Source organism: Pseudophryne corroboree, chromosome 9, assembly GCF_028390025.1.
Source record: "Pseudophryne corroboree isolate aPseCor3 chromosome 9, aPseCor3.hap2, whole genome shotgun sequence".
Classification (NCBI taxonomy): Eukaryota; Metazoa; Chordata; class Amphibia; order Anura; family Myobatrachidae; genus Pseudophryne; species Pseudophryne corroboree.
This window is the reverse complement of record NC_086452.1, coordinates 312,322,917-312,338,865: the sequence shown is the minus strand read 5'-3', so window position 1 is coordinate 312,338,865 and position 15,949 is coordinate 312,322,917. Positions and strand designations below refer to the sequence as shown.

The 15,949-nt window shown below is 41.0% G+C and overlaps 1 protein-coding gene across 3 annotated transcripts in view; it reads left to right on the top strand.

The window, feature by feature from the left end:
- Positions 1 to 15,949, top strand: part of FAM234B (family with sequence similarity 234 member B) — a 251,461-nt gene that overhangs the window by 88,024 nt on the left and 147,488 nt on the right. The window contains exons 1-2 of one of the 3 annotated variants that reach the window (XM_063940434.1): positions 9,660 to 9,740; positions 11,371 to 11,766. In XM_063940434.1, the coding sequence (XP_063796504.1) occupies positions 9,662 to 9,740; positions 11,371 to 11,766 (475 nt within the window). In that variant the 5' untranslated portion in view covers positions 9,660 to 9,661. Of the gene's footprint in view, positions 1 to 9,659; positions 9,741 to 11,349; positions 11,767 to 15,949 lie in introns of those variants that run through there. The other 2 variants (XM_063940433.1, XM_063940432.1) reach the window with 2 other exon arrangements.

The window sequence follows — 15,949 nt, the reverse complement described above, 5'->3', positions numbered from 1 at the left end:
AGAAAAGGAGAGTTATGGTAGACTTACCATGGTTAACTCTCTTTCTGCGAGGTACATTGGGTTCCACATGGCGCCCACCCTGACGCACCTAGCTTCTATGGGTTTGTATGGCAATGGCCGCTGGTCCCTTCTCCTGTAGTGAAAATGTGGTTCTATGTGACTAACATCTGCCTTCTCTCTTGCCTGCTTCTGCATTTGACTAGTTAACGAAACTGAGCTCCAGTGCCTGGAGGCGGGGTTTATAGAGGAGGCATCCCGGGACAGCCTTAAGCTTTAGCCTGTTGTTGCCTCTGGATCAAGATCCACTCTACACCCTGATGTTTCCTTGTGGAACCCAATGTTCCTCGGAGAAAGAGATTTAACCTTGGTAAATATACCATAACTCTCCTTTTTTCCTGTTTTTTTCTGTGGAAATATAACTGTTTGATAGTTCTTGTTTAATTGTTTTTGCTCATTTGTATGTAATTTGTGGTTTGTCTTTGATAATGCACTTGATATCTTCGTCAAGTCTAAAGGTGGGTACACACTAGGCAGTGTGCTTGGTAAGCGTCAGTGTTTCCCGGGCCGGGCCGCCCAACGGCCGGCATACACACCGGAGAATGCAGCTTTGGACGATAAGTCCAAGTTGAGCTACATGCATGGCTAAGACTAAGTTAACGACCCGTGGGGCCGCGCATTGCTCGTCGTCGGCTGCATACACACCGGATGATATAGTAAACTATATCGCTCAGGAGAGGGAAAATTAGCAATATAGTTTACTATAAAAAGAGGCGTCTAAAAGGAAACATTATTAATATCTTCAAATATGTAAAGAGTCATTACAAGGAGTTAGCAGGGGATTTGTTTATTAAAAGAACTCTGTAAAGAACACGTGGGCACTCGTTGAGGCTAAAGGAGAGAGAATTCCGTACACAACGTAGGAAAGGGTACTTCACGGTAAGGGCAATAAAGATTTGGAACTCCCTGCCGGAGAAGGTAATAATGGCAGACTCTGTAAATTTAAAAACGGATTGGACAGATTTCTAACTGGAAAATGTATCAAGGGCTATAGCATTTAACATATTGACATTAAATTATCTGGGAGTGGAAAGAACCATAGCTGTCAATTGGTACTAAACCATTACTTCAGCAGGCGCATTATATTATGAACAGCTTAACACGTATACAGGTTGAACCCAATGGGCTTTTTGCCTCTTTTCAACCTAACTATGTAACTATGTAATATTGCAAAGTGTGTAGGCACCTTTAGTACATCCCAGTGTTTGTTTACAATTATTTTAATTTGGTGGTGGTTGTTTGAGTTATATTGTGTGATGAATATTGTGCGTAGTTCATTGTTTTTTTTCTTTTTGTTGGTATTGAATCGTGTCCTATTTAATTTTGTCACCTTTTCTATTTTTTCTAGTAGATGTTTTACTCTGTATTCATTCTTCAGAAATGTATTAAATGTGTCATATCGGGTACAGTTCCTTTTGTTTCTTCTTAACTGACCTCCTGGAATATTGTTTAGCCATTTTTTGTGGCGATTACTACTGTAGGGGAGGATGTTGTTCCTGTCCATCTCTTTAATGTGTGTCTTTGTAGTAATTATGTTGTTTTCAGTACTGATTTCAAGGTCTAGGAATATCACCTTTTCCTTTCTCGTTGAAGTTATAAATTTGAGACCGATGTTGTTATGATTCATATATTCGATGAATTCTTTAAATTCTTCTTTAGATCCTTCCCAAATGAATATCAAATATATTTTCCAGCATATTAAGTTTTTACTAAATTTGTTATTTTGCCATATCTGTTTCGTCTTCCACTTGGAGACAAAAAGATGTGCATAATGGCATAAATGCAGTGCTCATGGTGGTTCCTTTAGTTTGTAAGAAGAAGGTACTTGACACTGTATATAACATGTGAAAGCAAAACCCTTCCATGCTCATTTGTAGTTCTTTGTGGTCTTAAGATTTATGTTTGGAAGGAGTTGCACAGACGCAAGGAAGCGGCTGTGTAATTGCATGTCATTAACATTCAAATGCAACAGGAGGCATCTGTAGGAGATAGATGGCTCCTGTTAGCATTTGTGAGACCGTTGGTTCACCATCGTTACCATTCGCAATGGTTTCAGGCAACGGCCAGCCTGCGTAAACTAAAGGTTAAAATAGTAGGACCAGATCTGCAGACACGCAGATCAAATTCCATGGGACAGTTGTGTAAACATCGAATTAGTGCCCATCTCTGAATCAGCCCCTGTGTACATACCCACTATTTTGTACTGTACTTTTCCCAGTTATGTAGTGTAATCTTGAGCATTACTGCATCATAGCCCTGTGTGGAGTTTGTATGTTCTACTTGTATGGGTTTCCTCCGGGTACTCCAGTTTCCTCCCACAATCCAAAAATATACTGTTAGGTTAATTGGCTCCTAACAAAATTAACCCTAGTGTGAATGTGTGTGCATTTGATAAGGAATAAAGGGGGACATTTACTAAGCAGCGGAGAAGTGAGCCAGTGGAGAAGTTGCCCCATCAACCAATCAGCAGTAGTGTTCCTTCTAGGCTGTTTCAGCAGGGTGCCGCACCCTGCCCATTTTTGAAATGTGAAAAAGCACCCTGCCCTTTTTCAGTGCACCCTGCAGGACCATAAATCGCCACCTTGTATACAGAATGCAACAGTTAGAGTGCATGTTACTATGTTGTCTATGCCTTGCCCGCCTCTCTGAAATTGGAACACAATTTCTATCCTTTAGCCAACTGGATGGCAGAGGAGGCACTGTACGTAACACAGCACTCTGATAAAGAGGGAAAGAACAGGCTAAGCAGTGAGTTTGTACTGCTTACAGTATTTCCCTAGTAGAACAGACTTATTTTTTTCCTATATATTTTACCCATTGTTTAACTTTTCTATTTTATAACACATAGAAGACTGGACATATACAGTATGTTTCTCAGTACAGATGTTAGGTGTCTTATATGTATGCATGGGTATATGATTTGCTAAGGGCAAAATGTATGTACAAAAACTATAAACATATGCACTATGCTTTGTGCGCAAAGCGTCACATCAAAAATGTGCCCTTCAAAATAAAAATGTGCCCTCTTCAATGCCCAGCACCCTGCCCTAAAAAAATCCTAGAGTGAACACTACAGCAGCTCTGTATAATTTTATAGTATGCAAATTATAGATGTTACTTCAGTGCTGATTGGTTGCCATGGGCAACTTCTCCACTGGCTCATTTCTCTGCTCTTATCACTGCTTAGTAAACGTTCCCCATAAACTGTAAACTCTACTGGAGCAGGCACTGATGTGAATGGGCAAATATTCTGTGTAAGAGCGAAGCGGAATATGTGTGTGCTACATAAATAACTGATAATAAATAAATAATAATGTGCTAAAAAAATATCCCCACATTAGTAAATTCAATGAATCTCTTGATACGAGATCAAAGCACTGCGTCAGTCAGTCACAACCAGCTAGCATGGAAAATGGCTTGTGATTTATACATTATTATCTCATCTTTGGCAGGGCTCTGAGTTGAGCAGGGAGTCATATCACGTCATTTTATTTTCCCTGGAATATTGGAAGACAATTTTTCCACTGCTAAAACATGAACAATTTGTCATTGAGATTATTATTATTATTAAGTTTTTTCTAAATTGTTGAACAAAGGTTTGGAGAATTTGTATTTGAACAAAAGTTGATTAAATAAGCATGTCTGTTCTATATACCTGTACTGGGATTTACAGAGGCAGCAAACTGTCTGCTTGGTACCCGGTCTCTAGGTCAACCACACTTAGGTCGAACACTATTGGTCGACATAAGTATGTTGACATAGTTTCTAGGTCGACGGGGACTCTAGGTCGACATGTTCTAAGTTGACATGACAAAAGTTTGACATGAGTTTTTCACTTTTTTTTCTTCATTTTTTGGATTTTTTCATACTTTATGATCCACGTGGACTACAATTGGAAACGGTAACCTGCGAGCCATGCGGGGGGACACTGTGCACTAATTGGGGATCCCGGTCACTGAACGGAGAAAAGGACACCAACAAAAGTGAAAAAACTCATGTCGACCTTCTGTCCTGTCGACCTAGTACATATCGACCTAGAGTCCTTGTCGACCTAGAAACCATGTCGACCTACTTACTGTCAACCAATATTGGTTGACCTAGACACTGTAGACCTAAGTGTGCTCGACTTTGCATACCACACCCATCTGCTCCAGGTATATTTCTCATGATCTAGGTACATGCAGCCTAGTGGGGTTATGCTGTTTTTGTAACAAAAAAGTGGGCGCTACTTAAAAGATGATAAATTATTTTTATATTATAATCTTAAAGCAGCCCACACAAGGAGGATCTGGATATCCACCAATATAATATAGACAAATTGGATAAAAACAATATAGGCGCTCTATCAAGATAAATTTACAAATAGCTGCTGGTTATGTAAATATACAATTTTATTAATAAAAAATTCAATATAAGTGTACTGTCACTTTAAATGTTCAATATCACAACATGGAACCATATTTTTTTATTTTTAAATATAATGAGTAAAAGATTTCAATAATACTGATGAAGGACACGTGTCCTATAGAGCTCTCAGGACCTGCTGGTGATTGATACACAATGCTAGTTTGTTATAGAATAGCATGCAAGCATAAATAAATGAATTAATAAGCTGGCTGTTAGTGGCCACAATTAGCTGGAACAACTCTTGCTCAGTTAGTTGTTAGTATAAGCATTGACAGTTCTTGCTTAAAGAATCTAGGTATACTTCACCAATTTGAAGCTGCTGATATGGACTGTCCAGCTGTGTAGTGAGTGTTACAAGTCCTGCCAACAGATGATTTGGACGTTGTGCTTGCCGTTGGGGGGCAGGTTGGCTCTTACTCCCTCTCCACAACAGATTTGCCGCTCTGTAGTGGCTTCCTCAGGTGCCAATTTCTGTGGCTCATTGGCAGTGCCGTATGCTCCTGGGTGCCGTGTGCGGCTGTGGGAAAGGGCAATGTAGGACAGCAAGTCTGAAGCTGCAGGGGATGCTTGATTCTGCCGCGTTCCGCGACTTCCAAGTACGGGCTTCCGGTTGCGTTCCACCTGCGTTTCAAGGTCGTGATGCCGATCACCTGGGGCGTTTCTCCGCCTTTGAAGGGGGCGGTTTCATCAGAGGAATAGCTGATAGTGTCCAAAGTCTCTATTTATGCCCACTTGAGGTTCCTGATTGGTTACAACCCAAGTGGTTATATTTCTAGGTACTGGCACCAGCAGCATAAATTAAAAAAACAGCAGTTAAATAGTAGCAGTGTCAATGCCTTATAGCTTATCAATAATCTTTAGTATTATAACTTTTCATTAGATTATAAAAAAGAGAAAGACCGATATTCACATGTAATATACATATATATGTGTATTCTGACACCTACAATTATAAGACCACAGTGGAATGCCTAATTAGCCTATATTAGAAATACATGAACTTGTGTGTGTGTGTGTGTGTGTATATATATATATAATATATAAATTCATATGGTACCTTGGTGTTTTGGTAATTTTATCTAAGGGCAAGGGCAATAAATCAGCCTCAATATGTACATATAACCATCTACAGTTGGATTAATGTACATATACTTTAGTCGGGGGCGAATAATTATTATTTACCAACAAATAAGTGCCTTTTTTTAGTTTCCAAAACACCAATAGCTTAAAGACAGAGACAAACTGTCATAACCCACTAAAAGCAATTGCTAAGGAGAATATAGGAGACCTATAGGAGACCCAGAAGAACGAGACAGAGTTATCTTAATGCCTACGGCCTATATATTTTTTCTCATTCTGAGATGACATACATTTAGCCCATAGATTATTTATTTATTTATTTATTCTTATAATGGAAGATATTTAGCTAGAGAGTATCTAGCTAGAAAATATTCAACCATGTACTCCCAGGGAGTGCAAGACTAGAAATACATGGATGGAGAATACAATTCCTAAGAATCCATTTAGGGATACTGATGTCAAGGCTAGGGGATGGAGAATAAAGGGAGAAATGGAGGAGAAACGAAATAAAAAGTGAGAAGAGGGGCCAATAAAGCGCTCTTGTAAAACACTCTAATACTTTATATGTTGTTCAATTCTATATTTTCATTTAGACCAAATGGTTCTAGAGTCTTCAATCGAAAAATCCAAAAGGCCTCCATTCTACATAATAAATTGAAACGATCTCCACCCCTTTCAGTGATTCTAGCCTGTTCAAGGGCTAGTAATCGGATGTTGGTTAAGGCACTGTATTCACAAGAACTGGTGTGTCTGGATAAACTGTGTAAAGGGCATTTCTTTAGTATGTTTCTTCTATGTTCTAAGAACCGCACTTTCAGTTTTCTTATCGTGCGTCCCACATACTGAATGCCACAGCCACATTCTACCAGATACACTACATATGTAGAACTACAGTTCAAAAACTGTTCTATTTCGATCATTTCACCTGTTTTAGATCTGCATGTCTTATTTTTAGAATTGAAATTTTTACATGTCAGACACCTATACAAGGCACATTTAAAAAATCCCTGTGGTTTCGAACTTAACCATTCGAAAGAACCAGCCCCTTAAAACGTGCCACTGGTAGTTGCTTCCCTTTCAATATGCTTCTTTCTGTTTTTATCTGCGTTGGTATTCCTATTCCTGTTGAACATACTGGGAGCTGGTTTAGACTGAAGGGTTTTTTATTTTTTATAAACTATTGATAGAGCGCCCATATTGTTTTTATCCAATTATGCTGTTTTTTGCTGTTCTCCTCCCATTAGAGCAATAGAGGCTTGATCCTATTGTAACTGGTGTACCCAAATGCAAGCAAGCTATCTGACCCTGGGCTGGTTTCCATACTGATTGGGTGACCACATGCTTCTGCTTGACTTATTTTACTGCTGCATACTCCCTTTTGAATTGAATGAATGGAAATAATTACAGTATGTGCCATTTGTGTTTATACACATTTGCAAAGTCGTGAACGTGTCCAGCACATATCAACCACAGGTGTTATGCAGGGTAGTTGTATATCAAATGCATGCTGAAATACACACGTGGCTTGCATTTATTTGATGCAAACAGAACTCCACAGCTGCTTAATTTTACATTATTGTAAGCCAGGGCTTGACAAATTTTTCTAAAATCTAGAAGCCAGGGTGAAAGTGTAGGAGCCAGACCACCAACCCCTCGAAAAAACAAACAAACTGAAACTCCCCCCCCCCCCCCCCCCCCCAGGCCACGTTACTAAGCAGCTCCACCATCCCCTTCCAGGCAAATAACCCCCATGGCCACACAACCAAGGGGATACCACCTGGCATACCAGCCCTCCGCATCCACACTGCAGTGCAGCTACCCACCAGGCAAACAGCAACCCCCTTCCCCGCAGCCACATTAATGAGCAGCTAACCCCCACGGCCACAAAAAAAAGGAGGTACCTCCAGGCAAACAACCACTCTGCAGCCTTGTCCCAGGCAAACAATCCCTCTTACCCTGTGGTCACATCACTACCCCTCCGAAAACCGCAATCCCTGGCCGCGCATAGACGACCCTCTTATTGGAGAACTCTATGCATCCGGAGTTTGGAGACAGCAGACAGAGCAGGATTGGACAGACAAGCACAGCAGTCAGCGCAGGCCGGGACAGACACTCAGCAGAAATGGCCGCCACAATACAGGCACGACTCCAAAAATCTCCCCGGGGCTGTTGGGGCTGAAGAGGATCTGCTTCCTCCTTCTAAAATCTGGTAGCCAGACAGCAAAATCTAGGGGCCATGGCTACCTGGCCCCTGGGATTTGTCGAGCCCTGTTGTAAGCAGTCTGTTCAAAGTTACTTAAAAGTAATAAAATAAATAAAACGTAATCAAAGGAAACTTTATACCTTTGGTTTGCCTTTATAAATACTCTACAAATATTGTATGTTAAATTGTAAGGTAGTTAATATGATATGTGCCTTAGCAATGCATTCTCCGCGCACCTGCCTTGTTACCCTTTTACTAATATACATACTGTAATATACCATTGGCGCTTGTAAACACGACAGATAGGGTCTGCTGCTATATTAATCTTCAAATGCAGCAGTAACATTTATACATTGGTGGGAAGAACACTGTTGAACTCAAATTTAGGGGTCTATTCATGAAGCAGTGAAAAGCGTGAAGAAGTTGCCCATGGCAACCAATCAGCTGCTACGTATAATTTTAGAGAATGCAGTTTATAAATGTTACGTTTACACTGATAGGTTGCCATAGACAAGTTCTCCACTGGCTCACTACTCCACTCTGTTCACTGCTTCATGAATAGACCCCTTTGTGCTTTTTTGATGCGTTTATTAAAGTATAAAAAGTGCAGAAAGTGCATATAGTTATGGAGGAGCCCTTGACTTTTTAATTGCCAGACTATAGATCGGAGGCTTGGCATATACTGTACAATTATCTGGGGGATCATCTGCCAGATCTGGCTGGTTGGAATGAAAATCTGGTAATGGATGAGAGTCATTTAAAATCGAACATTTGCTCCCAAACACTGGAAAATGGACAAAACCTGTCGTTCAAACAAATTAGTTTAATTACGGATTTAACCAATTTGCATGAACAACAGTTTTTGACAGGTTTTCAGTGTTTGGGAGCAAATGGTCAGTGTTCTTTTGATCTCATCCATTACCAGATTTTCATTCCAACCAGCCAGATCTGACCGATAATCTGCCAGATAATTGTACAGTGTATGCCCAGTTTAACAAACATAAAATAAATCAGTACATTTCAGATTCCATATTACAACATCAATAATCATTTTATGTAGCCCATACACTTGTGCGATAGGGCATACAATCCTTAAATTTCGACAGCATCTGTGAGAGAAATCGAAGGATTGTATGCACATTTAAGGTACTGTGCGATGCGATTCGCGGGCACGCTGCTCGAATATCGCGTCTCATGATAGTATGTGCTGCCCTTAATATTTATTGCATCGCAGTGCGATCGCATGCGTTTTGAAAAACACATGCAATATATCGCACTGCGATGTGCGATGGGCACCCGCCGGGAGCGGCACTCAGCGGTGACGTGCCCATCACGTGCTTACCATGCGATCTATCGCATGATCGCATGGTAACCACTTTCGCAATTCAGGTGCGATTTCATCGCACCTGAAGTGCCGGTGCGATGCCCCGCGATGACGTGTCACTGGGCATCGCACAAGTGTATGGGCACCATTACTTATTCTAGATACCATTTTTATTAAGCAAGCACTCAGTCCTTCATGCTGATAATAGGTTCATGTTACACATACTGATTGCTGTAAAGTGTGTAACTGCCTGTACAGGTTTTACAGGATGCCCCTACATAAACTCCCATGTTGTATTTTGGGCTAACTGATTCAGTTTTAAAAGATGTAAAGGCTGTACATTGTTGTCATAGTTTAAGTAGATTAGTTGTATTGAATGTTTCTATGTCTGTGGAACCTCCTGCAAATTGTGTTCATCATTACAGTATACTTATTAGTAGGTAAAACCAGTCAGGTGTCTGCATTTGCTGGCGCTGAGTGGCGGTTGGAAGAACATACCAGATATAATTTGGTTTATCCAGCCCACTTTTAATCCCAGTTCATACTGCATGTTGCGTCCAGAAGCTTTCATTCCTCTCCTGTAAGTGGTGATGTTCAGACTGAATGGAACTCATTGTAGAGAGAAAACAAAACACAATCTTGGTTCTTTGTTTTGCTCCAAAGATTACAGTGAGTATATAATGATCTGTACCACCTGCAATGGTCCTTTTAATTTGCTGTAAGTAAAGGTCAAGCTGGAATCGCTGGAAGGTACAGAGGTACTGGTAGATACTATTGATTAGTGCTGCTAGGTGAATGTTTATTTAACAGAGGTGTACAAAATAGGAAACAACGCAGAAATTAGGAAGTGGTTAGTGAAATCTAGCGACACTGTCTGAGCTCATCCTACCAGCCACTAATCCTGCAGGATGGGGGTGTTGCAAAGCAAGTAGTTGTTACTGACTGAGAATTATATAGTGGAAGGAGATGCATGACCCCCCCTTCATGCATCGCAGTAGTAGTTAAGAAGGTCCTTGGCAAACTGTCATAGGAAACCTGTGGTGCCAAACATAGCTTTTACATGGGGAAATTCTGTATAAAATATATAACGTTAGAGCTATGTTAATTTGCATTTCTGTTTAAAAAATCTGCCTGTGGCTAGTTGTACAAGACCATAGGACCTGTGTGCTTTTGTGTGGCTGCTGCACTATAAAAGTGCCACCATCTATACCTGGTGATGGCACTTGTAACCTAATTCCATGACAGCACTGCTGTTTTACTGTCCAGTACAGAATTTACACACAGTGGGGTAAATTTACTAAGGTGGGAGTTTTTGTAGAACTGGTGATGTTGCTCATAGCAACCAGTCAGATTCTACATAACATTTAACTAGCTGCTTCTAGAAGAGAATAGCTAGAATCTGATTGGTTGCTATGGGCAACATCACCAGTTCTAAAATAAATTCCCACCTTAGTAAATTTACCCCAGTGTTTGGATATCCAATATGTAAGTTCTATATAGTGTTTTGTGCACGTTTTTAAAAGCAGTTTTAGCACATATATAGGACCCCCTCTACTGGATCAACACAACACAGAAATCCTTTATTTCTTCAGAATATTTTTACCTTGTTATTATTATTATTATTTTACAGTATGGGTTTTTAATGTTCTGCATATTTTTTATGGGTGTGGATCATCAAATCGACAGTGTCTAGGTCGACAATGTTCAGGTCGACCACTATAGATCGACAGTCACTAGGTCGACAGGGTCTGAAGAGTTTCTAGGTCGACAGGTCAAAAGGTCAACATGAGTTTTTCATGGGGTTTTTTGGTGTCGTTTTCTCTGTACAGTGACCGGGAAGCCCAATTAGTGCACAGTGTCCCCTCGCATGGCTCGCTTTGCTCGCCATGCTTCGGGCAAGGTGCCTCACTCCGCTACCGCTTCGCTCGGCACAGATTACCGTTCCAATCGTATTTCACGTGGATCGTTAAGTATGAAAAAGTTCATAAAAGGTTTAAAAAAACAAACAAACTCATGTCGACCTTTTGACCTGTCGACCTAGCACATGTCGACATAGAAACCCTGTCGGCCTTCAGACCCTGTCGACCTAGTGACTGTCAACCTATAGTGGTCGACCTAGACAGTATTGATCTTCAGACCGGATCCCATTTTTTATAATATATACTTACAAGGTTTTCAGTGCTTTAGGAAAAATAAGCAAATAAGCAAACGTAAAATGTTCCTGTAAGACACGAGAGTAAAGGCTATATGGTTTTATTGTTTAATTTATGCTATGTAGAACTGGTTGGTGTTTTCACAGGAAAGAAGTCTCATGACCCCAGGGAATATGACCCTCTCACGCAGGCAGACAGTGATGAAAGTGAAGATGATCTTGTCATTAACATCCAGCAAAATGGAGTTCAGAATGGAAAAGGTACCCGAGGTGCATCTCATGACCCCGACTCTGATGTTGAAGGAACATCGAAGAGAGTCCAGCAGCGACCGGTAGATAATAAACAGGATGGGTTCTCTACTGGTGGTGTTCTGGAACCAGAGCTCAAGGGAACATCTTCTTTGGTATCGTATGTGCGAACCACAGTCTTCCTTCTCACAGTTGTCATCTCTATGGTAATGGTGCTTGTTTGTGCGTTCCTCATCCCTTGTCAGCTGAGCGGTCAGCACAATTTATGGGCACTCACTGTGGGATATGAAACAGGTAAGCAAACAATGTTAACAGTGTGATAAGTCTGGAATGTTTTGGTCATTAGCGTCAGGTCACCATTTAATTCCAATATACACATGTTTTACAAGGTGCCTCATGCACTATGTATGTTTAGAAAAAAAATATTTTCTCAACCCTCCCTTTGTTCCAGTCAGAAGATATCTTGATAGAGGTAAGATTTCAAAGCAAGCATGTGACCTTGAGGCTCGTTTATGGCACGTAAGGGAGCACTGGTAAATTATATTGCACTCTTTGGACAGTAGCAGCATTTGGTAACCTTTGATTTAAAAAATCTAAACAAAACCATAATCAGGTTGTGCTGAAAATGAAATGGGGTATATGTTACGGTTTGGACAAGAGGGAATATGTTATGTAAAATGTATTCATTTCACAAACTGATCACTTAAACTTTTATAGTCAACCTTTTGTGAATACCATGAATTTAACCATTGCTTATCTTGTGACAGGATGGGTGAAAGTGACAAGTACTGATACAAAGCTAATCGTACTGGTTTTTATAAACCTTTTAAACAATCTGTGGCAGGAGGCCATATAGTGGCTTATATGTATTTAATAAAAGCAACGTAATGCCATACTGTGTTAGTAAATAGAAATTGGAACAATGTAAAAATCCACCATGTAAAGTAAGTAAATGTATTTCTTGTGTTCATTGAATCCAAATTTTATTACAACTCCAACTGATCTATGAAATCCAACATGTTGAAAAACCTGATTTACCAATTCCAGTCGCTTTTTGGTCAGAATCTGTGATCCCTGAACTCCATACATTGCAGATTTATTTACACAATCATCTGTAAAACGCTAAATTGTGCCAATTGATTGCTGATGTGTGGGAGCCTTTCCAGAACTGTACCTGCTGTTACCGACAAACCACCTCTCTTTCTTTGGTTGACATTTGAATAGATAAATAGCACAAATTCAGTGATGTATCATCTGATAATCTGATGACCACAAAGAATAGGCTGGTCGTAATCTGATGACCACAAAGAATAGGCTGGTCGTAATCTGATGACCATAAAGAATAGGCTGGTTGTAATCTGATGACCACAAAGAATAGGCTGGTCGTAATCTGATGACCGTAAAGAATAGGCTGGTTGTAATCTGGTGACCACAAAGAATAGGCTGGTTGTAATCTGATGACCACAAAGAATAGGCTGGTCGTAATCTGATGACCATAAAGAATAGGCTGGTTGTAATCTGGTGACCACAAAGTATAGGCTGGTTGTAATCTGATGACCACAAAGAATAGGCTGGTTGTAATCTGGTGACCACAAAGAATAGGCTGGTTGTAATCTGATGACCACAAAGAATAGGCTGGTTGCATGACATACACCCTGATTGGTTTTGTAGTTTTACAAACTGCTGCTTCCTTTGAGGTCACTGTATTCCTGGATGATAAAACTTGCATAATGACACTTCTCTATGAATAGGGTGTCAACCCTGAGTATTTGAAGCAGACTGCACCATTTCTGTTGTGATATGAGACATACTGTATTTGTATGATGTTTTGTATACAACAAAGTATCTTACTTGTGTGCTCTGTTTATTGTAAACACTGTGCAAAGTGTAATCACATTTCATAGGCAAGGTGGATGACATGTCATTATACTCTGCAGCAGTTTACAGTTGGGTACATACACTATATTAAGACTAGCCGTGAAATGTAAATTCAGCAATTACACTGCAGTCCCATCACAGTACAGCACTCAAACTGCCTCCCACTTGCACAACATTGTGGTTTATAGGCTTTATAAGATAATGTGTACATAAAGTCTTCTATTCATACCGTCAGGGTCATGTTCTGCCACCTAGCACCAAGTGAACCCACGGCACTCATCACGTTGAAAGTACTTTCTGCAAAATGCTGAATGTTCAGTATGCAATAGGAGAGAAAAAGAAGTAACCTTGGATGGGAGCACACAAACTCTGAGACAGAGGATTCATTAAAACATAACTTTTATTATTTATATAAAGACACAATAAAAGCCCAGAGGTTAAAAGTTTAATTTAGCTAGTATTGTGAACAATAAAGTTTTTTCGTGAAAATACAAAAAAAAATCATGATACATCAATGGTATAGTGGATGGTCTAGTTAGGAACCTACAACACCTAGTATTCCCAGGTGGTCATCCAACCAGGTACTTACCAGGCCCAACAGGGGAGGCAGATATAACATGTGCAGAGAGAGTTAGATTCGGGTGTGGTGTGTTCAAACTGAAATCTAAATTGCAGTGTAAAAATAAAGCAGCCAGTATTTACCCTGCACAGAAACAAAATAACCCACCCAAATCTAACTCTCTCTGCAAATATTATATCTGCCATACCTGCAGTGCACATGGTTTTGCCCAACTGCTAACAAATTTGCTGCTGCGATCAACTCTGAATTACCCCCTAAATGACAGTGCGGGTCCGTTTCCTGTTGGCTCTGCCGGTCACGTGTGCGTGCCCTCCCTGACCGCGTCCACCTATCCCGACGTACGTTTCACATATGCTTGTTCACGGGTAGCGTCGTGTTGTAGGTTCCTAACAATACCATCTCAGCAAAAGGACCACCCTGAACGGCCTCTGACACATTTTTTTGCATTTTTGCAATGGATGTATCATGATTTCTTTAACTTTATTGTTCACAATACTAGCTAAATTAAACTTTTAACTTCTGGGCTTTTTTTGGGTCTTTATCTTAAGAGAGAAAATAATAAAAGTGTCACGCCTGAGGTCAGAGGCTGACCTGGGAAGCCTCAGGCGTGGGGGCAGACGTATAGTTGAACCTGGATGGCTGGATAGGGTTCCTAGACATGTAAGATGTAGCGTGCGCCTGAAGGCGTGACCGGAATAACAGAGGATTGTGTAAAAGGTAAGTCTTTTAATTAAGCACGCAGGTAAAGCTTTCACAGCGGCAGATGGTAGTAGACTCAAATATCAGCAATTGGTTAACCCCCAATGGAAGCACACAGATAGGTATCACAAAGTCAGTAATAGTCCTCAATGCACAGAAGTCAGATTAATGCTGTTGGTAATATTAGGCATCAATATGGCGGCAATCATGGAAGATGCGTTGCTGGTAAGGGGAGTCCATAGATGCTGACAGGTAACAACTGATACGGAGGTAATGTGCCGATACCGACCAGAGAAAGATGATACTGGTGGTGCAGGGTTGATGGTGAATTACCGATGATGGTGAACCGAAGGTTAGACATAGATGACAAGGAAACGATGATGAAACACTGATAGTGGAAGGAATCAATGATTACACATTGATGGTAACAGGAGTCGATGATGGCACACCGATGGTAACAGGAGTCAATGATGGTAACAGGAATCGATGATGGTACACCAATGGTTAGAGGAATCGATGATGGAACACCGAAAGTAGCCAGAATCGATGATGGGTCACCAATGGTATCGGGAATGACGCTGGAACATCGGTGGAGTCAGGCGGCAACACTGGATGGAAATTGGTACAGGTCTCTTTTAAGTGAATGGAATCACAGGAGCTGGTAACCTGGAACTGCAGAGCAGAGATTACAATCACAGAGACATCCAACACTAGGTTAGACAGCTGTAGCACTGACAACCAGGAAGTGCTTTCTGAAGAAACTTATACCCACTGGGAAGTGGTGATTGGCTGAGCAATCAGCTAGGAAGCAGACTGTAGAGGATTGGCTGTAGAGACTCATGTGATCTGACCAAACATGGCTGCACCCATGTTTGGATATTGGAGGGAAAATCTGTTTGGAAACAGCATGCTTGTGGCCTACAGTTATGGCTGCGGCAGCAGAGGCCGCGGGGAGCTGAGAGCGACATACACCCGGACAGGCACATGCTACACAGCTGCAGCATCAGCAGTACTGGGTGACCTCAGGAGTGACTGTGGGGACGCTGTGCAGCGCACCGCACACATACAGCGCAGACGATAGCCGGACCTAGAACGCAGGGACAGTCTGGAGAGACACCTGAGAGGCAAGTACGTGTGTCATGTCACCTCGATCGTGACAAAAAGTTATGTTTTAATGAATAACCATCAATCCTGTGTCTCAGAGTTTGAGTTCTCCCAACCAAGGTTACTTCTTTTTTTCTCTGACGTCCTAGTGGATGCTGGGAACTCCGTAAGGACCATGGGGAATAGACGGCTCCGCAGGAGACTGGGCACATCTAA